Genomic DNA, 25,530 nt, shown 5'->3' with positions numbered 1-25,530 from the left:
CTACCTTGTTAAGTCCAGGTTAGTGTGCCGGTTAACCACACACGCTCCACTAACAGCTTAAACAAAGTGCAAAGTGTAATTTCATGGATTAGCACCTTATTCACATTTTCCTAAGTAACTAAGATTGAGAATTAATAAAAGGTTTAGTTACTTAGTATTTATCATTAATACTTTTAATGAAGGGAGAATTATAGTCCTTGTCCTACCTGTTCGGCTAACGACCCTCCACCAGTCAAGGAAGCGGTGGGTGAGAGTAGACACCCATTAAACTGTCATTTTATAGGCAGTAACCTTATACCTCCCTTATAGACCGGCTTCGTGAATGAGGCCTACTATTGGTAAGACGACTTGCTCTTATACATATAATATATTAAACTTTTAATATTATAATAGTATAAGGGTGTATTTTAGACATTTAAAATACTTGGTGGTTTAATCTATTAATTAAACTAAACTTTTAATTTAATTAAACTCAAACCATATCTTTATTTATGGATTTAATAATACTCATTTAATTAAACGCTTTAATTAACTATTAATAAAGTCCATAAGAGTTAATTTGAATTATTCAATAAAACATCATAATTCCAATTATTAAATTCAAAATTAAAACCATTTAATTAATTGTTTAAGTTATGAACCCAAGAGTTTTAGAATTCAATTCTTTTTTTCATAAAAAGCTTTTTCCAAATTCCAAAACTTGAGGGCAAGTTTTGTAACTCTTGAAAACCTTTGGATTCCATAACTTATGGAGTTAAATACTTGTTTTATGATGAAACTTTTCATGTTCCATAACTTAAGAACAAGTTATGGAATTCTTTAAAACATTAACTCCAAATTTTGTAACTCCATAAAAACTTTAAATCAATTTTTTTTTTTTAAAAAAAAACTTTCATATCCATAACTTATGGAGGTTTCAAAACACTTAAGATCACAGCTTTAAAAAAAACTTTTGAGCTCCAAAATTTTATGACAAAATTTGTAACTCCTTAAAACATTTAGATCAAACTTTTAAAACTAATAAAATAATCATATCATTTTATCTTTTACTAAATTTGACCTAATTCAACTCATATAGCAAATGATTCAAATTTTACAAATAATTAGTTTTTTCACAAAACAAGTAATTATCTTAAAATTTAGCAAACGTCATGTTTTTTTTTCCTTTTTTTTCCAACTTGAAAATAAAACATTTGCATCAATATAACAGAAAACAACCCATGGCTCTGATACCACTTTTGGGTTTTGAGCATTCTAACACTCCTATGGTGTACATGCAACCCTATAAACCTTGGATCTATGTTTTCTCTATTATACATGCAAATATTAACTATTCCAAGGTTTCATCCTAACTAGCATATTATGAAGCACCTATACTACAAAGTTCTAGTTAGATGACATACCTTTTGATGTATCTTGATGTCTTCAAGCTTTAAGAGCTTAGCCCCAATAGTGTGGAAGCCTCAAATGGAATCACAAATCACCAAAACACCTTGGAAGAACTTGAGAGAATATGTATGCACACCAAAATCGGCCCACTCTTATTTTCACACACTTGTGTCAATTTTGTGAGCCAAGGACCCCTTTATATATTATGGAGGATTAGGGTTACATCCATGTAAACCCTAATACCCATGACCTTTCATTTACATAGGATCCATAGGTTAAAAGCTCCATGGACCATCCATGAAAGCTTAGCCCAACCTAAATGAACTTGGCCCATTCCATATATATATAAGAGTCCATATTTAATTAGTTCTTTTTGATCACTTAATTAATTCTAAATTAATTCTTGATCAATACTAATTAAATAATATGATTCCATATTAATATATTAGAACTTATAATATATTAATATAAATCATAAATATATTATTCTCAAAAGACTATCCATATAAATTGTGTCGGTGAAGTGCAACCAAAATGGACCATGTCGGGTCGGGTCAAGTACATACCAAATATAGTTATGGACTTAGACATACCACAGGTGTGTGCGGTCGTACACCCCACACAAAAATGTCCAAAATGCCATTTCCAAGGTACCACAAGGCTAGGGGCATGTATATCTCGAATATGGAAATCAAACTCTCACTTTGGAGGATGATTTAGGAGTGTACGGCCACCCTTATGAAGGTGTGCGACTGTAATCCTTCATATGATGAAGAACATGATGAACTTTAATGAATCAAGGCTTAGATGAAGTGGTCCTTCTAGTACAACAAGCTAAGGGATAGATTACTCACGTTTTTGAAGCCTTGGGAGGGTTTGTGGTTGAAGAAACTTGAGAGAATTGGTGTTGTGTGCTGCCAAGATGTTAAAGGAATGAAAGGAAAGGGGTCTACCCTTTATATAGGGGTGAGAGTGCTGTCAAGAGCGAGTGTGCTGCCAAGAGGTGAGTGTGCGGCCGCACACCCATGTGTACGGCCGTACACTCCCCCTAAGGGTGTGTATGGCCTGATTTGGTCACTCTATGGCTTGCTGACTCATTCCTAAACTCAACCTTGGTCATACTCGATCTTAAAATCACTTAAACGAACCCTCAAACAGTGCAAGAAGTCAACATATCCAGTTTCACTTAGATTGAATTGACTAAGTGTGCGAGATAAAAGTTCCGGGTTGTCACATTTTTGATTCTTGATACATTGTGTGATAAGATTACATTTTTGATGTTTTGTAGAATCAAAGAAAAGAAAGGAAGCTTAAAGAAAGAAGCATGCTAAATCTGATCGTGAAGAAATGGATTTCAATCGCATGGATTCGAAGATCGGAGTTTTTGAGCTGCTGCTTTAGAGTTAGGATAGATTGCTAAGAAATGTAATAGCATAGTATTTATGGTAGTGTCATAATTTTCTAAGTAATGAAAGATTCCCATCGCCCAAGTTTCAATTGGACAGAAACTTGGAATCATACAACTTGTATTGTGTGATGTATGAAAATCTTGGTACTTAAGTAATTAAGACTAATTCCTTGTTCACATAAGTATGTGAGTCAAGTGAAGGACTAAAGGAACTAGTACACAATATTGTGCACCGGTCAAGTCCACCATAAATAATAATTACATTATTCGTCATGATTTACTAAAGGTCTAGTAAATGTGGTTATACTTACAAGATTAAGTATAATTCTGAATCATTGAAAAGTTTCAATGAATGACAGAACGAATAAGTAGAATCAATGAAGGCAGAAAGATAAAAAGTTTCTCCAATATAAGAAGAAGGGAGACTACTTTTGTATTGTGTTTTATGATCATCTTGTTGATTATGAAACCATATCACAATTAATCCTCTAAGGACACCTTAGTGCACTGGTTTGGCTAAGAAGAGGAATGGAGAATTGTTGAAATGGTTAAGTCAATAAGATGTATCATACTTCGTTCCAAAATCAAGTCTTAGAGTCATACTCCAAGATTGTGACTTGAGTGACATAATATTAAGTAGGAATGTTCTTACACTTGCACATTTTGGTAAGTTGTGATGTCTTGAATAAGACAAAGACCAACTAGTACCAAATTGCGCGTAGTTTTGTCTTGATATAGACACACACTAACTCTTGGATATTTTTTTCTGTCAAGAAATGTTTCTTGATAAGAGAATCTAATATGTCAAGAGGTTAGTGGGAGTCTAAAGATCTTAAAAAGTTTCAAGAAAAAATCAAGAAGTAAATCTATTAGACACTAGCACACGACTTGAGGTTTGTAACCTATCGTGTTGACAAAATTTTATTTATGTGCCAATCCAGTTTAGTGATTATGCATATGAGTTCTACGAGTTCTCAATAGACTGCATAAGGCAAGCACCTTGTTCAATGAAAGTACATTGACTGGCATAGGTGAGCTGCTAAATAACTTGGAAGCAATGGTGGGACCCTTGATGACAAGAAATTAAGAATGAACAAGTTCTGTCCATAAGAGTTTGAATTCGTCACAAACATTATCTTATGATTATGCTTATGACAAATTCACATGGATAGGAACACATGCACCATAAAATCTAAGTGTCATAAGGTTTCTCTCCTTCATGAAAATGATTGTGAGGAAACGCTTTCACTAAGATAGATTTTAAGGAGATAGCAATTATGTAAACTGCATTCTCGAATTCGATTATGATTACGACATCCCTCTTCGTAGTTCGAATTGTGAGATTTGGCAATTAGTCTGAACATTTGAGACTTAGTAATATAAGTTCTGAATTAGTTTAGACACACATGTGAGCTGTCTAAGGAAATGTGTGTGAGTTTGAGAAGATTAGATAAAGGCTTATCGAAGCACATCGTATTGGAAATATGAACTTTGGAAGTCAATAAGTATTGTCTTTTAGAAGTCCAACTGTCTTCTGAATACGTGTCAAAGCTAGTGGGAGTATAAATGTTATGTTGGGATAAATATAATCATCATGTTAGTGGGAGCATGATTATTATTGAAGTATTGCAAGTTAGCAATATTAATTATAGAAAAACAAAAGTTTCACTTTGCAAAGTTGCAGGGGTTGAAAAGTTGTTTTTGCTATAATTAAGGGAGAGAATGTTGTACTTCGTTTCCAATCTAAAAGATTAGATCGAGAAATTTTAATTGAATTTAGTCAAGGATATATTTATTATTTGCATTCTCAAAGTTCGATTATGATTACGACATCCCTCTTCATAGTTCGAATTTTGAGAACACGGCAAATAGAAATATTATGGCAATATTATAGCAAGAAACTGGTAACGTATCACATTTTTCATTATGAATCGTATCCCACACGCTTTGGGTATAGGATCTATTGCATATGCTGTAATATTCGACCGTTCTAAAATTTTTCCAAATGCCTAGGGCATTTAGAGGGAGAAAGGGAATAGAACCGGATTTGACTAAAATAATTAAAACAACTGTCAAGGACAATCTAAGGTTCACCAAAGATTGGTTGCTTGTGGACAGTTGGAAGTATAGTCATGGATGGACCATATTGACATTATTATGAATAGATAAGACTCTATTTAGAATGAGTTGTCATATGGCAAATATGGAAATGTTTCCTTATTGGGAGTTGGACGTTAAAAATCTATGTCTAGATTAGAAACTTCTATGCAAGAAGGATGTTCAAAGGAATGTACTTTGAATGTGAGACTTCATGACTACGGAATTGTCTTGTAACAATCTCCAATAAAGAACTTTGTAATTTCATTGGCAAAGTCTTGGTGACTTTGGCGCTATGATATTACGAAAGGACCGTTGCACAAAATGTTAGAATCTAACATATTCTAGTAGTGGCGAGAATTTGTATTCTTACACTAAATGATTAAGATTAGGAATTGTGAAATGAGCATCATTGGAAATGTGTTCATCTGATCTATTTCACAAAGTAAAGACCATAGGAAAACATAGTGTGCATGCTATGAGCATGGGGCAATTCTTTTTATAAGTCAAGTAAGAAGTTGATTACCCGAAACAACAAATAATGAGTAATCAATATGGTGATTAAATAAAAGTGTTTTATTTATACTCAAAAGTTTGGGGCCATATAGGATTAGTATTATTCTTGTGTTTCACTTTGCATGTTTTGACTTCCCGAATAATAAGATTATTCAAACCCTCCACAGTCGCTCATTCTTTGGAAGTAGGAATGAAAGAAGACTGTCATGAATCTGTCTGTAGATTGACTAAAGCGTTTAGACATAGCACAAGTTTGCTACAGAATTCATGAGTGCTGCTATAAGATTAAAGTATTGGATTAAACCCACGCTCACTTGGATCGCTTCATGGATTTTATCACGAGTGATTGGTGAGACGGTAATATCTTATATTCTTGAAACCGAGATGTGTGAGTTGTATCTTGCGAGTCGGTTACAAATTGATAATATGTAAACACACCAGTAACTTGGTGTTATAAAACGTATTGTTGTGTGTGATTTGGTGAGTGAGTACAAGCAAGCATTGAGTCAAAGTTTATCCGTTCCTTTTACCCAAAGTGGGATAAAAGCGATATATGTGGGCCCCTCAATGATTTAGTGATGACACCCTAAGCGCTTGGCCAAGCCGGGACTAAGTTGATGTGTTCAATTGTAGTCAGTTGTCAGTCGTCATAAATCGGAAATCGGAAAACAACACATGAACAGAGAGTATGATTAAAATCCATGTCTCAGTTCATACGATATCTAGAATGGAGGAATATATGATCCCTTATCTAAAGGACAAGTTGCTGATAAGATCAGAGTTCGACAGCGTCTTTGAGAGCTACGATTGCTAATCGGATTGTACTTACATTATTGTTACTAGACTTATCCAAGTGGGAGATTGTTGGATTAGTGTCTAAGCCCGTAACTATATTTGGTATGTACTTGACCCAGTTGTGCATGGTCCTTTTGGGTTGCCTTCACCAAAGCAACTTGATAGGATGATTTATGGAGAAAGAGGATTAATTATGATTTATTAATATATTATATGAATAATATATTAAAGGAGAAATCATATTGTTTAATTAATATTAGTCAAGAATTAATTGATAGTTAGTTTTGTGACTAAAAGATATTAATTAAACTTAGGGGACTAGAATTGTATTTATAAGATAATTGCAATTGGGCTATGGATCACCTTGGAACATAGGTTGGATGAATTCTATGGGAAGCCCATAAGGAATTCGTCCAAGGGGTATTCTTAAGGGAGTCCATGGGCTGCTTAGGGCCTAAGCAGTCAAATTAGGGTTTCCTAGTTGAAAACCATAATAGCCTCACTATATAAAGACCCCTATGGCCCTAAAAACGTGGTGAACTCTCTTGGAAGAACCCTAGGACGTTTTTGGTGCCCCTCCTCTTTCTCATAAGTCATTCTCTTGCTCTTGGTGTTTGTAAGCCATTAGAGGAGTGACACTTGTGACTCTAAGCTCCAAAGACAAGAAGATTCAAGCCATTGAAGAAGAGGTAAACATCTAGATCTGCTCTTATGTGATAATTTCGAAATGCATATGCTAGATTAGGGTTCTTGAGTCTTGGATGAATTGCATGTACAATAGAGAAACCTAGATCCAAGCATTAGGGTTTGCATGAGCACATAGGATGTTTCTTTTGTATAAAACCCATCAACACCAACTTAGAACACCACATTTTGGTTACACAAAATCAATACATTGTCATTATATTTGAAGGTTTTTTCTTTATACAAATACCAATATAATACATTAATACACATAACAAAGGACTAACAACTTCATTACTAAACCTACACTTTATATATAAGGACCGTAAAAAAACAACTAATAACTAGGAAAAACTTCAGTTTGCGATTTTGTTCTTCAAGCTTCAGCCTAAACTCCATACAATCAAATTTCTGATCAAAATCATTCACCCATCCTATGAACTTGCATGTTGGTCCCTAAACCAATTAAATATTGTCAGAATTAGCGCAAATTTGGAGAAGATCAATAACGAATTTGTATTTACCCTTACCTTTATTGTGAAAGCATAGTAAAGTTTCCAAGGGTTCTTATTGCTATATGATGTGCGAATCACAATAGCGACTCCACAATTTCATTTTATAACCACAATTCGTATCAAGCTGGAAGAAATTGTTGGTGAAGGGAGAAGTCTTATGAAGGAGATGGTATCAAATGAAGGGAGGGGGATTATGTATGATTCAAGGTGCAACGACATTAAAAAGGTATACCACCCATGAAAAAGACAAAAATATTCATGCGTGCAAGGCACGTGGGGTACTTAAACGGAAGCATTTAATGTTTAACGTTTATAAGGACTAACTGTACAAGAAAAAACAAAACTTGGGATGGTCCGAGTTAACTTTTAAAAATGGGGACTAAACACGTTTTTGACATATTTAAGAGAGACGATTGGTGTAATATACTCTTCATAATATTATGGGGAGTTTGCATCTACCTCACAAATTATGTATTGCATCCACCTCACAGATGTATATGTGTCATGTTAAGTTAGGTTAAAACTACTTAACTTTTCAACGACATGTGTGTTGGTTGGCATCAAAATCTTTTTTTAAAAAGTAGGATGCGCAATTGGTTATTTTTCATAGCATGGACATAGCACCCACGTTGACTACATTATGGCCTTAGGGAATCTAGACATGATATTCTTTGGAATAAATTAAAGACGGTAGATGTCAAGACTTTTGGGGATAAAATGGTCTTAGGTATTGAATTACGCACTGAGTTTGCAAAGAATGCAGACCAATTATGTAACATCCATAAAATTTGAGCCAATTTAAAACTTTTTAAATCATATAAAACCATTCAGTTATTACAGTTTGTTTTCAAAACAGTTTAAACATCAGAGTTCCCAGAAATCATAAACATAAATCGAGGAAGTGTACGGTCACGCCTTCGCCTTCCCGCGGTCATCTGCTGAACCTGAAACAATAAACTGAAACTGTAAGCCCGAAAGCTTAGTGAGTTGCCCCAAAAATACCAACCTCATACAACCATAACATATCATATAACAAACACAGAACAACCATGCATCTCGAGTCTACAGTGTGACTGGTCCGCCCGCACTGGGCCTTCAGTCCACCTGGTCCACTCTCTGAGTCTACAGTCTGACTGGACCGCCCGCACCGGGCCTTCAGTATATCTGGTCCACTCCCCGAGCCTCGACACGTCTGGTCCGCCCTCTCGGGGCCTTCAGCCTATCCGGACCGCTCGTCGGGCCTTCGGCCTGACTATGTGCCCTCCTGGGCCTGCAGTCTATCCGGTCCGCCCTGGGTATGTTGGCCTACAGCACGAAGCAGGACCCGCCTCAACCCAACCCCCATACCAATCAAACAATCATGTGCACATAAATATCATACGCTAGCATATATATAACAGATAATCATACCGATCTAACAGATCACTAACACAACAACCATCATATACCCAGGATACCGACCTAACCGGTCACTAACATAACATCATCCTATATACCAGGATATCGACCTAAAACAGCTCACTAGCATAATACCATCCTAACTACCAGGATGTAGATCTAACAGATCAATAAACATATCCAGCAAATACCCGAATACAAATCCGATAAAGGGCCGACCTTGGTGCCTTAGACCCTGTTGATATAGTGAGGATAACTCACCTCGCACTGTCGATCTGAACTGAAAAGTCGAACTCCCGAACCGCTGCCTCACCAAAATCCCGAACAGCTGAGCTCTCGACTCCCAAAGCTATCAATACCGAAATATCACTTAGTTCAAAACAATAATCCTCCTTAGGATAAAATGACCATTTTACCCCTAGTCCAACTTGGTCCATTTCCATGGCCCAAAACTGCAATATAAAAAGGCCCAACACTAGGTAAGCTTCCCAAGCCCACTAGTGGCCCAATAATGGCCCAATTTTCTACATTGGGCCCAATCCCCTCAATGGGCCTTTCCCTAGGCTCAAACATATTCTTGGCCCATAATAACTGACTCCTGATGGCCCATCAAAGCCCAAATACCCAACCATGGCCCAAATTGTGGCCCAAAACACAAAGTCCATACAGACAGATTACGTGGGGCGTATATCTACGTACGTTAAGCGTACAGGCTAGAAGGTGCGTACGTTGGGCGTACCTACACGTACGCTCAGTGTAAATCCCCTGTTAAGTCCTTTTCCCATTAAGGGATTAATACTCCACTTCATAAGCTATAATCACAGATCCTGATCCTTTTCCACGTCTTAATCTGTAAAGTCACTGACTTGGTGACTTTACTTGGCCCAAACAAGCCCAAACTCCAAAAATGATGCATTACTTCCATGAAGAGGGCTAGATCTCATGCATGAACCCATTAAGACATTCAATATGGAGACTTTACTACTTATGGGACCCTTTTAGCTCTGAGGGTGGCAACCCTAAGCTCAAAAACGAGATTTCATCATAAAGGTCCATTCTTGGGACCAAAATGACTCCAAAACCAAACTATACTAGATCTAAGAATTATTAGGTAAAGTTATGAACTTTATACCTCCAAGGAGTTCCAAATGATGATGCTATTCCAGATCTTTGAGCTCCAACTTCCCAAGTTCTTCCTTGCCAACTTCTTCTTTTCCTCTTCCAAGCTTACACCACCCAAAATGAGCTTCTTGAAGTCAAAATCACTCAAAGATGGAAGGATGAGACGTTTTAGGGTTCTCTGAGGTTGGGGTGGCTAATAAGGAGGCTAGAGTTTGAGCCATAATGTTCTTTATACAGTGGTTAACCCCAAAAATTAGGGTTTAGGGTCTCTGGGAGTACGCTGGGCATACTCCTCCCCATACCCGCAATCATTTACTCTACTACGCTGGGCGTACACCAGCTTACGCTGGGCGTACCCAGCCGGACACGTGCATGATTCCCTTGCATGCATGGGACTTGCTTGCCAAATATTTCCATTAGGGACCATTTATGCCAAATTCTTTAAAGTGTTATAACTTCTTCATTCTAAGTCCGTTTCCGACGAACTTTATATCCACGAAAAGGTGGTGAGAGGCCCTACGCTCCTGACCACACACCCAAGCCTTAAACCTTTCGAATAATTTCCGGGACCCTAAAAGACCGAATTACTTATACCATGGGCCTCCGAGACCGCCGCAAAGTGCCTTTTCAAAACGGGGTGTTACAAATTATGAAATAATGTAGCTAGATCGATCATAGATATGGTCAAAGATCGTAGATATAGTGTAGTGAGAATATCTAAACTAAGTTTAGTTAATAAAACTCACTCTAAGGAGATTTTTTTACTCGCTTTAAGAAGTTTTTTCGAGCATGGAAGGATAGGAAATAGGTTGTACAAATGAAATATACAAGGAGATAAAGCAAGATATAGATAAAATGGTGGCTAAATCTAAGTACATTGCATACATGGATATGTAAAAGAGATTTGACTAAAAGAATATTAAATCCACAAACTAGAAAAAACCAAAGAGATATGAAATGACATAGAGAATGCTAGATATAATAAGGATGACAATGGCCGAGTCCGATTGAAAGATGAGAATATTAAGAAGAAATTAGGTAACTAATTTTATTCTTTATTTAATAGGGTTTTGTCGAATGTTGGGGATATAAATATGGAAAGATTAAAAGGAAGTCCCAAACTTGCAATAAGGGTTCTTGCAAGAGTAGCAAGTAATGAATAATACTTTAGAATGATAAGGGAACAATATAACATTATCTTATAGATTGAGCCAAGCATGGGGCGCTGAAGGGCGGCAAAGTGGACAGCTGTACAAGGCCTAATTTTTTATTATATATTTTTATTTAAAAATAAAAACATATAATAACGATAAATGCTATTTTTTCTAGTTCGTCATGAACCTTTGAAAATATTTAATTTCTCAGGACTGGCCCTGAGCCAAGATTCCCTAGTAGATATCTGGTAAGGGGATTCTAGTAAATAAGAAAAAGAAGACTGACCAAAGTTGGGATACTTATAGAGGTATTGAGCAATTTAGTCCATGAAATTTTGTAAGAGAGTGCTAGAGGAAAAGATATGTATTAAGCTATTTAGTCATGAAATTTTTATTTTTATCCGTTTCATAAAAACATATTAAAACATACAATTACCTCACATATATTCCATAAAATCAAAACAAAATATGTTGCCAAATCGTGATCCTAAAATTAATCCATAACTTATCATGAATTAATTGGTCAAAAGTTAGAGACAAAATGATTTCGAATAGTTTTACTTTTTGCTCCTATTATCCTCCTACCTATTTTAGAAGGTGACAGGTGTCATTAAATTTAATTTAAATTTGATTGAGATGTTAAATTTGTATACTTATCATCATCTTAAATAGATATAAATAAAAATATGAACAAAAGATAGGAGGATATTTAATTTCTCTTTCGAATATAAAACTTTGATCCCAGAAAGGATTGTCGGGAAATAATCATCATCGTCATAAATGTCGCCTAAAAAACGTCGGTTGTTGCTGAAGGTTACCAGTTGTCGTTGTTGGGGTGGGACCGACTCGCGGCTGGGTTGGGCTTGGTCCAATCCAAGATGGGTTGCATTGGAAGAACTGGGTTTCTCTTGGTTGCTGGTTGTTTGACCATTGTTTGAGTTGGTTACTCGCAACGTTAGGCCAAGGAAGCCAAGACTTTGGCTACCAACACTTTTGTTGTTTGATATAAATTGATGTAGGGTTCTTGTCTTTGTGCTTTTCCAATCTACTGATATTTATACTTTATAATAAAATAATATAAAGTTGAAAAATAAAATATATCTATTACAAAATCAACTAAAAATCGGTTTAAACATCTGCAATTTAAATATAAATATATACTTTAGAATCTAATTCATTTAAATTTGATGCTCAGAATTATGCACTGTAAAAATAAAATATAGTTTACGGTAAAATTGTTATTTAAAAAATGATGAGAATTACCCAATGTGATTGTTTTAACAGTTATGTTTATTTTAATAAATACTAAGTGTAATACTCATGTATTACATGAGTTCATTTAAAAGAAAAATTAACTTTGAAATTCTTAACATTTTAAGAAATTTGAATTTATAAGAAAAAATAGAAAAATAATGAATTATTAAAATTAGAGTGTTTATTTATTTTTTAAATTTAATCTAATAATTTAGATAAATAAACATAGAAAACTAATAAGGCTTTAATTTAGAAATTTAGAAATTAGAAGAAATATCAATTAATGATATTGATTTTTATTTTTTGGAAACGGCCATAATTAATTAAAATACCCCAGTCAAGCAAAAAGCTAGACAGGGGCAAAATGGGAAAAAACCACAAAATGTGGTTGTTACATTTAAATATTATATAAAATTTAATAAAACAGAAAAACCACAAAATATCATGTGGAAAAAATTTAATTGAAAATACTTCAAAATAATATGTGACCAAATCAATAAGAATGTGACATGTGCCAAAAAGATTTTCAAGAGTAGATTATAATTAATTTATAATACAGTAAAGCCATAATAATTAGTCTACGAGGGTTTTGAACTATTAACCCAATATTGAATGTAGAAAAGTACAAATTGGTTGTTAGAACATGGTGCGTATTTTCACGGAATAATCACCACATGAGCAACTTGTTGAATTATTTACATTTTTCAGTTTATTAATTGCATTTTTTTGATGTTCAGTTTTTAGGTCCACTTGGACGTTCATTACATAGTTTGTTTGTTTTTTATTTTAATTTATTGCAATATAATGTTTATTATGACAGAAATTATAAACTAACTTTTTAGAAACTATATAAGATAATTTATTGGTAAATTCATATCTTTTTCACAAGTTTTTTATGAGCATCCTTTTTAAAAGTTCTTTTAAAGAGGTTTTTCAAGGAAAAAGGTCTCAAAATTTTAAGAAGCTATTGGAGAGATTTTTTTTTTTCTTCACAAAGCTTGTGAATTAACAAGCTTTATGGCTAAAAGTAATATCATTTTATTATTTTATTATTGCATATTTTATATGATTGACCATAAAGAAACTATTTTTTTTTTAACTTTTCTATAACGAGTGTTTGTAAACTTTTTGGGTTTGAGATTTGGTAAAAGGTTTTGTGAAAAAACTTTTTTATTGTGGACATTCTTGGTTGCTCATTGTTTGTTAATATCATTCTATTCTATGTCATTTAATATTTGTTATCATCGTTACCAACTTCTTTTTATTAAATGTTATATTACTTTACCAATTTGTTTATTAACTATCCATTATACTATAATACAATAATTAGTTTTTCAACTAGTTTGTCAAACAGATTATTAATATTAAACAAACTATCCAGATTTCAAATTTATATAAACTTATCTAAATTTGAGATAATAATAACAATAATAATAATAATAATAATATGTTGGTGGTTTTGGTGTAGTTACTATTACTATTGAGATACTAAGTTTATTTTATTTTTCGAGATTAAAGATGTGAGGTGCACACTTGGATTGATAAATGTGAACTCAGAAATACAAGGATCCAGGTGCAATGTCCATGGGGGCATGGTTCCAAGGGGCAACACCATTGGCGAGGTCTATGGTCAAAAGGGCAGGGGGAGAGCCTCCTAGCAAGGTGATTTGGACCACATTTTATGACCTAATATTCACATCGTTTTTCCCTATTAACTGTAGTCTTCTTCATATATAAAGAAAACTACTTCTCTTTCTCTCTGCATTCTGTCTCTCAAAACACAACAAAGCAAGGTATATTATATGTTTCAAATTTAAAATAAGTTTGTATTCCAAGTCGATTTGTTCTTGGAATATCCCAAATCAGATTTCGTGTACCCAACTAATAGGGTTGAAATCACAGATTTTAAGAGGTGTTTTTCAAACATGATCCTTGAATTATCCAAGTTATTTATTGTTATTCAGAAACCCAAAATCTAACATATTGTGGTTCTAAACAAAATACATAAAGAATATTCAACCTATAAATACAAAATATAAGATATTAATTTGACACAAACTAAAAATTAAACATAACCAATACACAAATATAACTTATCTTTTTCAAATTTACCAAGAATATTTACAATTTACAAACAAGCCACGGAAATAGATACGAGGTTATGTTGATGTTTAAAAAGTTTTAACTTGTAACAGAATACTTGGCATAATTACACATTCGTTCTAATAGAATATGGTTGAAGCTTTTGAGATTCAAACTTCAAATTGACTTCATTTTAAAATGTTGGAATTCTAAATAATCACAGCCAGGTCACTTTGACAATGGTATATGAACTTCGGATTTTGTAGATGAATTACATGATTTAGAACTTTTATCATAAAATATATAAACTATTCTTGGGTTTAAATTTTTTTCTAATTTGTAAGCTATTATTCTTGTTTTTAAAGAAAATTTCTAATTTATCAATCATGCTTGCATGAATTTTTCTTTAAAAAAAATATCTAGTGGTTGACATTTGACCCATAGCTATTATACAAAAACATACGACGAGTCATTATATATAAACAACTATTGGATTGTATTTCATTATCAGCACAGCGATTTTCCACAATTTAATTGGTGCAGGCAGAAAGATGAAAGCTCGATTGCCCCACATAATAATTTAAAAAGACAAATAGAGTAAACTTTAGATTATAAAGTAAAGAAGTCATTGCCAGGTGATCTAGGAATATATTTTCTACAATCATCAATCTAATGTCAGAAAATACTTTTAAAAAGACCAAACAAAAGATCCAACAATCAAAAACCAACAAATATATTGCACACAAAATACATATTCAAATATAAAAAGAGTATATAACCAACCATAAGTCAAGTAAAATCTAGATGCTCATTTGAATCTTTTAAGGATCATGGTTAATATTTTTCAAGTCGAGAACAATAACAACGAAGGACCAAAAACCCTCCTACAAATAGATATAGATATATAGATATATAGATATATATACCAATCCCCCTATCAAACCCATAAAAGATTTAAAGATTTGAATTTCTTCTTTTTCTAACAAAAGATAAAATGAGCATCCTTACTTATGATCATCGATCTAAATAAACTTATCTAACCTCGTTGCTTTTTTAATTCCAGGAAACCGAAATTTGTCTAGCTTTGGATCAGAAGCTTCACGCAAATCATTCAAAAAGGAATCACCTTTCTCCGATTTAACAATCTCCAGAATCACTCCAACAACTTCAGCTGCAAGACCAATTTCCACCAATCGCCCCTGCTCCTCTCCACCTTCGTATATCAAACGCCATACTTCTTTATACGGTATCACATTTTCCAATATTACCCTTGCAAACATTCGACCAAGAAACTCCCCCGCTTTTGGAGCATCATTCACCGCATCCTCTAATGTCATCAGAACAGACTCGAATCTGAAAAAAAAAAAACATATACGTACAAAAAGTAAAAACACAGAGTTAAACGTGTAAGTATGTGTTAATTTAAAAAAAAAAAAGATATATTATTTACCCTTTAACGAGGGCCTCTTCACTTATAATTTCTTGAGATTTTGTAAGATTGATTAGAAGTTTAGCAAGTGATTCCCGATCCATGTCTTTTCTTTCAAACGAATCCGTCACCCAAATCGATATCATCGATGGATAGAAACCAGGGGCGTTTAGGTCTTTTACACACAAAGCAACTTCTTTCTCGTCTCTCGCACTAACAAAAAAAAAATCATTGTTAACATAAAAGTACATTGCTAATAACAAAAAAAAAACATTGATTATACAATTATAATACCTGTAAAACTCTTTAATCGCCTCTACAGACATGTCATGTAACCGATCTTCAGACAAAACCTTATCCGAAGATCCACTTTGCGGTGGCGTAGGCACCCGCCCACGTGGCGGAGGTGAAGACGGCGGGACCCGATGTTCCGGTTCGTAAGCGGGTCGCGGGGAGTATCTTGGACCGCCCAAATCATCTCGTGGCCCGTAACCCGGTCTTTCGGGTCCAGACCCGTACCCATTCGGGTTGGGGCCACCAATTACTCTCATAGACGGTTGCCCTCTAACCGACATCCCTCTAGCAAGCCCGCCTTGCGGGCCAAGGGTAATATTGTCATCTCCAACGGGCCGTAACGGGACCGACAAAGTCCTGTTTTCAAACGAATGCCTTTCTTCAAATCGCGAATCTTGATTACCATAACCGCGTGTCTGTTGTGGTGACCCACGGTAACCCATTTGAGGATTTGGTAAAAGATTCGACCCTTTTGGCCCAAAGTCCATGGGCTGACCCTGACCACGTCTAAGAGACGGGTTAGGGTTGGGCCCACGGGCCAGTCGGTTGCTTTGGGCCTGGCGCTCTTGGGCTGCATCGCGGTGTACTTCCTCGATCTTTTTCGGGCCTTCGACTTTTCGTCTTTGTTGCCATCTGTTCTTTCGGAGGTCGATTACGTCTTTTAACATGAAGCGTACACGCGATGAAAGTTTCATGTTATTCGATAGCTTTAACATCATGTCGAAGTAGACATCCATATGCTCTTTGGCTTTCGCGTGATCAATCATTTCCCCTATTGTGCTCATTAGTTTGCATAATGACTCGATGTTCTCCTCATCTTCACCGAATAATTTCTTTATGCATTCGTGCATGATTCTTTCTGTCAACATTTTCTTTTTGTATAATTCACCAATAAGTCTGATATTACCCAACATACGTCTTCTCGCCTGAACTCTTTTCTCCTCCCTTTGTTCTTCTGTTTGTTTCACTTCACCTTCGTCATCGGTTCTATTAGCTTCTGCTTGTTCTCTCTCACCTCTTTCAAATTCCTCTTGACATTTGTTCAATAGTAATCTTTTAAAAGTAATCTTCTCATTGTCTTCACTAAAATCAGGCAATTCCACAGACAACCGGGAACAAAAATTGGCATACATTTCAACAAAAGTCGGTTCCATCAACGCCTTATCAAATATCTGAGAAATCACACCAGACAAAGTACCCGCATTGTCTATGTTCACTTGTTTCACTTGTTCAAATAGTTTCTCAAAGTTCTGAGGTGTCAACTTATTTAGAATACCTTTCAACTGCCTTTGTTTTGCCTGTTCCTCATCTGTAATCTTTCCAATTTCATACTTCCTTTCGGCTTTATGCATCACAGGCATTGGAGTAGGGGAAGGAATTAACCCTTTCTGATAGCCACCCGCACGTTGCCACCTGTCGGAATCAGAGTTATTACGGTAGCCCTGCGGGCCCGGGGATTGAATCGGGCCAGAGAGAATGCCACCACCGGTGGTGTAACCAGGTTGCTGTGGGCGTGGGGTCCGCAACACACCATGGTTCCCACGAAAACCGGATACGTTATATCCCGGGTCGATCCCGACCCGCATGTCGCGCCCTGGACCCATGGGCCCGGGACCTTTATTCCACTTGTCATCTTCACCTACATTACTTGACCGGCGGTCCAGCCGTGGGCCTGCCCCTGGTCTTGGGCTTGGATGTGGGCTTGGGCCCATACTTGAGCCCATCAAGACTTCAGCTATGTCGGTTGTTACCTCGAAACCTTCCGGAAGATCGGTACACTGCTCGGAGAATTTCAGGAGGAAGTCTCTGGAATACTTTTTAGTCATTCCTTCATTGTCAACCTCACTGTTATGTTTTACCTGTTCCAGTTTAGGGGTAGAAATGTCCGCAGCATCTTCCCAATCATCTGGCTCAAATTTAACATCTTTTTTAGTCAAATCAACGGGTTCTTGCTTTGTTATAATGTCAGAAGAAGATTCAACCATCTCAGAAGCTGAAGTTTCTTTCTTTTCTTCTGGACGTTTATAAGCATTGTAAAGATCAGAAGTTGAACCTCGTGCATCAGCATTTTTCAAGATTTCTTTTATTTTTTTCTTCCCTTTAGGTGTACTACTACTACTACCCTTAACCTTACCTGTTTCAAGAACAGCTTTATCAACCAAACCCTCTACTTCTAAAGTCAAAGGTGGTGTCTCTGGGACAGCATGTGGGCCCTCCTCTAAATTTAGCAATGAAGTTTCAGCAGTAAGGACATTAACCTCTGAAGTGGGAATTGATACCGATGATTTAACATCTATATTGTTTAAAGATTCTTTCTCTTGTGCTTCAGGAGTCACCATGGAAACAGTCTCCACAGTGCTAAGTTGAACTTGGTCAACAGAATCCTTGCTTTCTTCTTTTGACCCGACAATTTCACTTACCGGCCCTTCAACTTTAAGAGACTTGTCAGAATCAGCCCCTGAACCAATAACTTCAGTAGATACAAGATCTTTTTCATCACCATCAACTTTCTTACTAACTTCTACCACATCCTTGTTGGTTTCCAAGGATAAAGTCGGTTCTTGAACACTATCATCACCATGAAGGGCTTCTTGAACCTTTTTGCCAGTAGGATGCTTAGGTGACATGGCATCCTCAGTGGCAACAGAAGAAGCAGACGGCTTGCTAGCGGCAGGCTCCGGTAAAGAGATTCCGGCGACCACCTCAGATTCTTTATGAGGAAGAGTAGAGTGACTTTCACCACCTGGCTTTTGAATTTTAGGAATCTCAGTTTTGTCAATGGCTAGCGAGTCACCAACCTTTTCCACATGTGCACTTGCACTCACTGCAGGTTTAACTGTCACCTGTTTAGAAGGCTGCTGATTGTAAAACCTGGGTGGCTGAGAAGCAGGAGTGATCTGTGCACTAGTTAAAGGGTTACTAGAACCAGGTGGAGGGTAAAACATAGGACTGGCATTGTAAGAATTTGGATAATAATTCATTGGGTGTGGGTGTGGGTGTGGAGTGGGGAATGATGGTGGGCCATGAGGGTGTGACCTTGGACCAGAGGGTGCACCATTTGGATACACATCGGTTCTTTTATCGAGTCTGAGCTCCTCATGGGTGTCTGGGTGAGTGATCTTCACAGTTCTTCGGGTCCCACCAAAATTTCCCATCTGCTGTTGTTGGTATTGTGGCCCTAACTGTGGTCCTATACCCATTCCCATGTTTCCAATCTGATGACCCATCTGAGAGGTGAAATTCAGACCTTGATTTTGATGAATGATCCCCTGAGATGACATTGGATGATGCTGAATACCTGGGACAAATGGCGGGTTGCCAACTGGTAAATGCATGGGGAGTGGAACAGGCATTGATGTGTTCACCATGGGTTGTGATTGCAATGGTGGATTTGGTCCACCAAATTGGAGATAATTTTGGGATTGGTGAAAAGGTATCTGCATTGGAACACTAGGGATAGAAGGCATAGGAGGACCAGAAGGCTTGATTGGAGCAGTAGTAGTAGTAGTAGTAGTAGAAGAAGAAAGCACATCCCTTTTTTCTTTTGGGGTAGGATGGGGTTCACTCACATTAGACTGGTCAACACTCCCACCATCTTTCCTTGGTTTTGGAACAGGTGGATTTTGATTTGAAGTAGCTTTTAAGGATTCAAGACGAGCCTGCAAGAAAATATCCACATAATATGCTTTAAATTGATATGAACTATTAACGATTAAGATTAACATATTTTTATGTTAGGAATATATGAAACAATGAACAAGAAACACACACCTGGACCCGTTTTTGCTCATCCAGATTTGGTGGGGCAGAGTTGGTTCGGGCAGGTACCTAAAAAAAACCATAAGAACATAATGATTTTAGAAAGGTCATGATTGATGATACTACACAATTCAGAATTCAGAAGCTATTTACAAAAACCTATGTAGAGTATAATTAATACCTGCATTCCGTTCATGACACCGGGACTGAGAGATCCAAATTGAAGAGGAAATCCTTTAGAAGCATCTGCTGAGCCTAAATATAGAGAAGAATATATCAACAGACACCTTGTAAATAATGCAACTCAAACTTAGTTTATAATAATATCTCCATTAGTCAAACTCATGAAAAGTAAAGTGCAAAATGTATCACAATTCACATTTCAAACAATACAATCTTTATAGTCGCACCTTTAACAGGAGTTGCAGGACCTGTTGCACCAGTAGAGCTAGAACCAGAAGGAACAGCATTACTTTGTGGGGCCTTTGGCAGACCTGGGCTGCTTTTCTGGACTGATGCATCAGTTGGCTTTACAGTAGGACCTGTTGATGAAGCATCAGGTGTTCCTACAATGATAAAATAAACAATGTTAATTTAGTCATGGTTCAATTGAAGGAAAACAATAAAGCCCACAAATTTAAGCTTGCTAGGATAAAAAGTAGATTAAAAACAAGAGAATTATCCAAATTGAATGTTGTTGCGAGGTATTGAGTTGCAAACATACCACTTAATGGCGGTTGAATATGTGCGCCATTCTGCACAGCTCTGCCAACAGCGGGAGAATTTGAAGTACTCAAATTCACATTCGGATTCTGACCGGGTACCCTATTTTGTGCTCCTTGTGCATTACTAACCACCTTCTTAAAGCTATATGAAAGAATCCCAGATATGAAAGCATTAAAAAAATAAAAACAAGCCCTAAATTCACATAAACGTATTGAAAGAGTAACAAGACCCGATTAAGTTTTACCTTTTACCCGAATTTAACGAAGAGGAAGGAGGGGCGGTGGTACTGCCGCCGCCGCCCTTCCCGGCACCACCACCACCTGAAAAGTTCCTTTGCGTAGCAGGATTACCAGATCGACCGGATCGTCTGTACTGTTGCGACTCGTTGTTGTTACCCTTTGATTGATTGACGGACATATATCCAATTCCTCACGAAAGACACAATCTTTTTCTTTCCCTAATAATCAAAAATACCCAATAATAAAATTAGTCGGATCTCTCCGATCAAATCACGTGAAATCCAAATTACAGTAATTTAATCGTGACCCAATCCAACATTACAGAAATCAAACGTGGAAAGCGTGTGTTTTTTGTTTAACCACTTACCAGAAGTAACAGAGATAGAAAGATAAACGGACAATTAGGGTTTAGTGATTGGTACACCGACAAGGAAAAACCGAAACCATGACACCGGAGAAGAAAAGAGAGAGGGGGGAAAGAGGAAGAGGGAGAGTGATGATGATATTGGTAAGGTAAACTAACAGAACCTGGTCAGATTGTGAAAAGATAGGTTTTGTAGGAGATCGAAAAAATCCGCCCGAATGGGTCGGTGGCGCATCGTAGAACCCTTCGTATTATGTGTTGTGTGGAGACTGGAGACCTCAATCTTACACTACTCCTCTACCGCTACGGGTGTAATTGTAAAATGCAAATTCACATTTTCTCCTACAAATTCTTCTAATTGTCCTTTCTTAAAATTAACAAAAATACAAACACTTTGACAATGTATCTTAACTTTTAAGAAGCCTTTCATTTTGATAATGTTTTTTAAATGGAATTTATTATGTGGAAATTGAGTAAACTAACATTTTTTGTGGGGACATTGAGTAAACTAACATTTTTTTTGTGTGTTTTTAAAAACTATAACCTATTTTTTTTTCAAAATAACCACATTCTTCGAAATAGGTTGTTTCTTAACGTATTTTGGACTCGTTTTCTGGTGGGCTGACCCATTTCGTTGCTTCTGAAATGCCCATTATGGAGTTTTCGTACATGTTCCGGATCAAAAACTTGAATTTCAAAATCCGGAATATATTTTGAACACATTTGGACCATCGACTTCATTCCGGATCTTGCTTCGACTTTCCGACACGATTCCGATCTCCAACAAGCAACTCTGACATGGAAGATGACCACTACGACTCGGTTAATTTACGGGTACGTTCTTCACTCCAAAAACCTAGTTTGCCTGTCTGTATAATACAATTATTCACTAAGAACCACTGCTCCGGAATGTGTATAACACCCCCGGAATAAACTGAAAACGTTCTGGAATTTTTAATTAAAGATGTCATTGCAGTATGACCAACCCAAAAGTAGTTTAGATGTTTAGGTATTGTTAGTTTACATAGAAATGTAGTGTTCCATAACATAAAATTTCCATTCTGGAAAGCTCCAGGACGCGAAAAACTGGTCCGGAACACGAGGGATTGGTCCAGGTCCAAAACTGGTCCGAAACTGGATCAGAATATTGGTCGGTTTTCGTTCCGGAGTTGGGTTATAACAACTTTTTTTATTTGTGCAGCACAACAGGGCTTTTGATGCATCCATTACACTATGTTGTAAACCCAAAACCAACGGGAAAATTTTTATCGCACTGAAAGACAGAACGACATGCAAGACTATGTTCCGAAATTCATGTTTTGGTAGGTGGTTAGACATTCATAATGTAGATGGGGATCCTTTGTTTCTATATTATGTCTTTTGTCACGAAGTTATCACAGACCCCCGAAGCCAAGCAGAGGAAATGGTTTTTGAGATTGGGGGTTACGAGCTGTTTTTTGGAAAGAAAGAATTTTGTCTTGTCGTCGGCTTTCGTTTTGGAGATTATTTTCATGAGTTTGGTTCCCGCGCCACCTTCCGTTCTCGTGTGTTTCCTATGGTCACGAGGAATGTCACCGTCAAATTAGACGATGTGAAGATTGTGTTTGAGCATTCACTTAATGACTTATCGTACAAGGATGTGGTCTGTGTATGTCTCTTATATATGTTAGAGAAGCGGTGCAATGGGCGGTTGATAAAACAATATGTTTTAGAGGAGTATTTGGCTTTGGTATCCGATTTTGATGAGTTCAGCAGGTATTTTTCCATTAATTTATTACTCATTATAATTATGGTTAATTAATTATCATTAGTAATATTTTTTAGAAATTTAATTAGGAAATTTTTATGTCGCATATATCCATGGGGGATGGTAATTTAAGATCAATTGTGACAGTTAATTATTGTAATCAATAAGGTTGACCAGTGGCGGAGCTTCAATATTTCATTTGGGGGGCCGAAAATATAATTTGTATAAAAATTGGTGAACAGGGGGGGCCATAGTCAAAATTTTATATTTTTGGACTAAATATGTATAAAGTTAAAGCATAGGGACTATTTATGCCAAAAAAATCAGGGGGGCCACAGCCCCCCTAGCCCTTGAAAAGATCTGCCCCTGAGGTTGACAATCATATACAACCTCAAAAAATGACCTACGCCCTAAACGGCTTTTTATACGCTTTCAAGGTAATTGTGTAACATCCCAAGTATACAGTCCAAAAATTTCGTTTTAAACCATTAGTAAAACCATAAATATACTCATCATATAAAAATCATAGGTCACATGTCACATATATCAGAGTATAAACATCCCAGGCTGAATAAATGGTGTGTGCATTGCAATCATCCTGAGCTCCTCTTTCGAAAACCGAAGTAGCTGAAACCAAAACTGAAAACCGTAAGCACGAAGCTTAGTGAGTCTCCCCAAACTACCACATACCATGCACATATAACATGCAACTGGGAGATACGGGCCCCGCCCACACTCATGGAGATACAGGCCCCGCCTACACTCCGCTAACTAGGAGATACGGGCTCCGCCCATACTCCGCTAACTAGGAGATACGGGCCCCGCCCACACTCCGCTATCTCTGAGATACGGGCCCCGCCCACACTCAGCTACTTCGAGATACGGGCCCCGCCCACACTCGACTACTGTGAGATACGGACCCCGCCCACACTCAGTTGTTATGCCAAAACATACAAGTATCACACATGCAATATGTATAACTAATCCATCGTTCAGTCATATATCATAATCGAGTACAACAACGAGATACGGGCCCCGCCCACACTCAGCTACTATGAGATACGGGCCCCGCCCACACTCACTAGTCATGAAAAGACATACAAGCTCTAAACGAACAACAAATATCACTAGCATATAAATATATACCATATCAGCTATCTATGAGATACGGGCCCCCGCCCACACTCACTATTATGAGATACGGGCCCCGCCCACACTCGCATTCCTAACAACACATACAATCATCACACAGACAACAAGTATAGCAATCCAATAATCTGACTGATATCTATACTCAGATAATACTGAGATACGGGCCCCGCCCACACTAAGCTACCATCACATCTCATATACGGGTCGACCTTGGTGCCTTAGACTCGTTCCTACTGGAAGAGGACTCACCTCGCACTGCTGAAGTCCCGCTGACAAAACCCTAGCTGCTGGATGACAGATTCCCGAATCGAGATTTTCCGGCAGCGTATCGGCGTGAAGACGGAAAACGAAGGGGGAAGAAGAATGGCATGTTGCGTCGTTACTGGAGGGAGACAACAGCGTTCACTGTTTCGTTCGTGGGTCTCGACGGCTCTTCCGACTGCCCATGACGTCCCCGGCAGTAGGTGTCGCGCTGGCGGTGTTCGACGGCTTTGAAGCAGCGGCGTCGGAACTGTGATGCAACGGCGGCTGAGGGCTCCAAGGATGGTGGCGGCGGCTGAAACTCCTTTAGGTTTAGGGTTAGCGGACGATCTCATACAGGAGGGAATAAGCCATCGCGTTCCTTCCGTGTCCATACCAAACTCGTGTCCCCTTTTCTAAGTTTGGCCCCTCCTCCACAAGTCTTTTTCAATTTAAGACCAAAACTTACCTAACAACCCCCTGCCCTCAGAAATATTTACAAATTAAATCTAATACTTACCAAATAGCCCCTTAGCCTCCATAATCTTTTCAATGAAGTCCCAATAATTACCATTTAGTCCCTGCCTTCCATAATACTTTATAACTAATCCGGAAATTATATTTTTAACCCCCGACTTCTAAAATTGTAACCATTAGCCCTTCGAGACCATCCTTGATATATATAATTATTTATTTTAGGGCTACCATTTGTTCATAAATTTCATCTATTTAATTATTTAATAAACGGGGTGTTACAACTCTCCCCCACTTAAATTAGATTTCGTCCTCGAAATCATTCCTTACCATTCCTTATGCGCCAAACCACTCAAGTAACATGGTCACCATCCTGGGCACACCCTAGCCTTCCCAGAGTAGCCGTGACCAATCTTCGCAGGACCTAAAATCCTCATATGAACGGATTTCTTGCAACAAGGTCACATCTACTCCGTCTGAAATATGTTGTCTCGAGATGGTCTGAATCCCTGACAGGCCCCTCGTACTAAATCATTATAGATGAACTCAATCCACTTATCCCTCAACTGACTACTCAACTTCTGATAACTCGAGGTTCCCACTGGAAAACAGAGTCACATACCCCATTACCCTTGTAGCTCACTTATACTCAGCCAAGGCTCAGCTGATCCCCCTGTGAGTGACTTGCTACT

At 37.2% G+C, this 25,530-nt stretch overlaps 1 protein-coding gene across 1 annotated transcript; it reads right to left on the bottom strand.

Moving 5' to 3' along the window:
- Positions 1-15,201: 15,201 nt before the first annotated feature.
- On the bottom strand, positions 15,202-21,520 carry LOC145105580 (eukaryotic translation initiation factor 4G-like). The gene is made up of 9 exons (XM_079042665.1): positions 21,229-21,520; positions 20,867-21,079; positions 20,621-20,763; positions 20,307-20,462; positions 20,078-20,151; positions 19,909-19,965; positions 16,138-19,796; positions 15,865-16,056; positions 15,202-15,767 (listed from the first exon to the last, which is right to left on the bottom strand). Exons 2-9 carry the CDS (start codon positions 21,037-21,039, stop codon positions 15,437-15,439), a joined length of 4,785 nt encoding a protein of 1,594 aa, XP_078898791.1. The 5' UTR covers positions 21,040-21,079; positions 21,229-21,520; the 3' UTR covers positions 15,202-15,436.
- Between the last annotated feature and the right edge of the window lie 4,010 nt (positions 21,521-25,530).

This window comes from Lactuca virosa, chromosome 4 (assembly GCF_052849685.1).
Source record: "Lactuca virosa cultivar CGN04683 chromosome 4, Lactuca_virosa_CGN04683_v6, whole genome shotgun sequence".
NCBI classification, from domain to species: domain Eukaryota; kingdom Viridiplantae; phylum Streptophyta; class Magnoliopsida; order Asterales; family Asteraceae; genus Lactuca; species Lactuca virosa.
This window is presented reverse-complemented; position numbering and strand designations above follow the sequence as displayed.

What these genes read in the sequence shown, in the direction of transcription:
- LOC145105580 (XM_079042665.1), bottom strand. Translation starts at nt 21,039, where the DNA reads ATGTCCGTCAATCAATCAAAGGGTAACAACAACGAGTCGCAACAGTAC. An exon ending in ATGAGCAAAAACGGGTCCAG is followed by an intron (nt 19,797 to 19,908) that starts GTGTGTGTTTCT and finishes ATTTTCTTGCAG; the next exon opens with GCTCGTCTTGAATCCTTAAA. An exon ending in GCGATTAAAGAGTTTTACAG is followed by an intron (nt 16,057 to 16,137) that starts GTATTATAATTG and finishes TTTTTTTGTTAG; the next exon opens with TGCGAGAGACGAGAAAGAAG.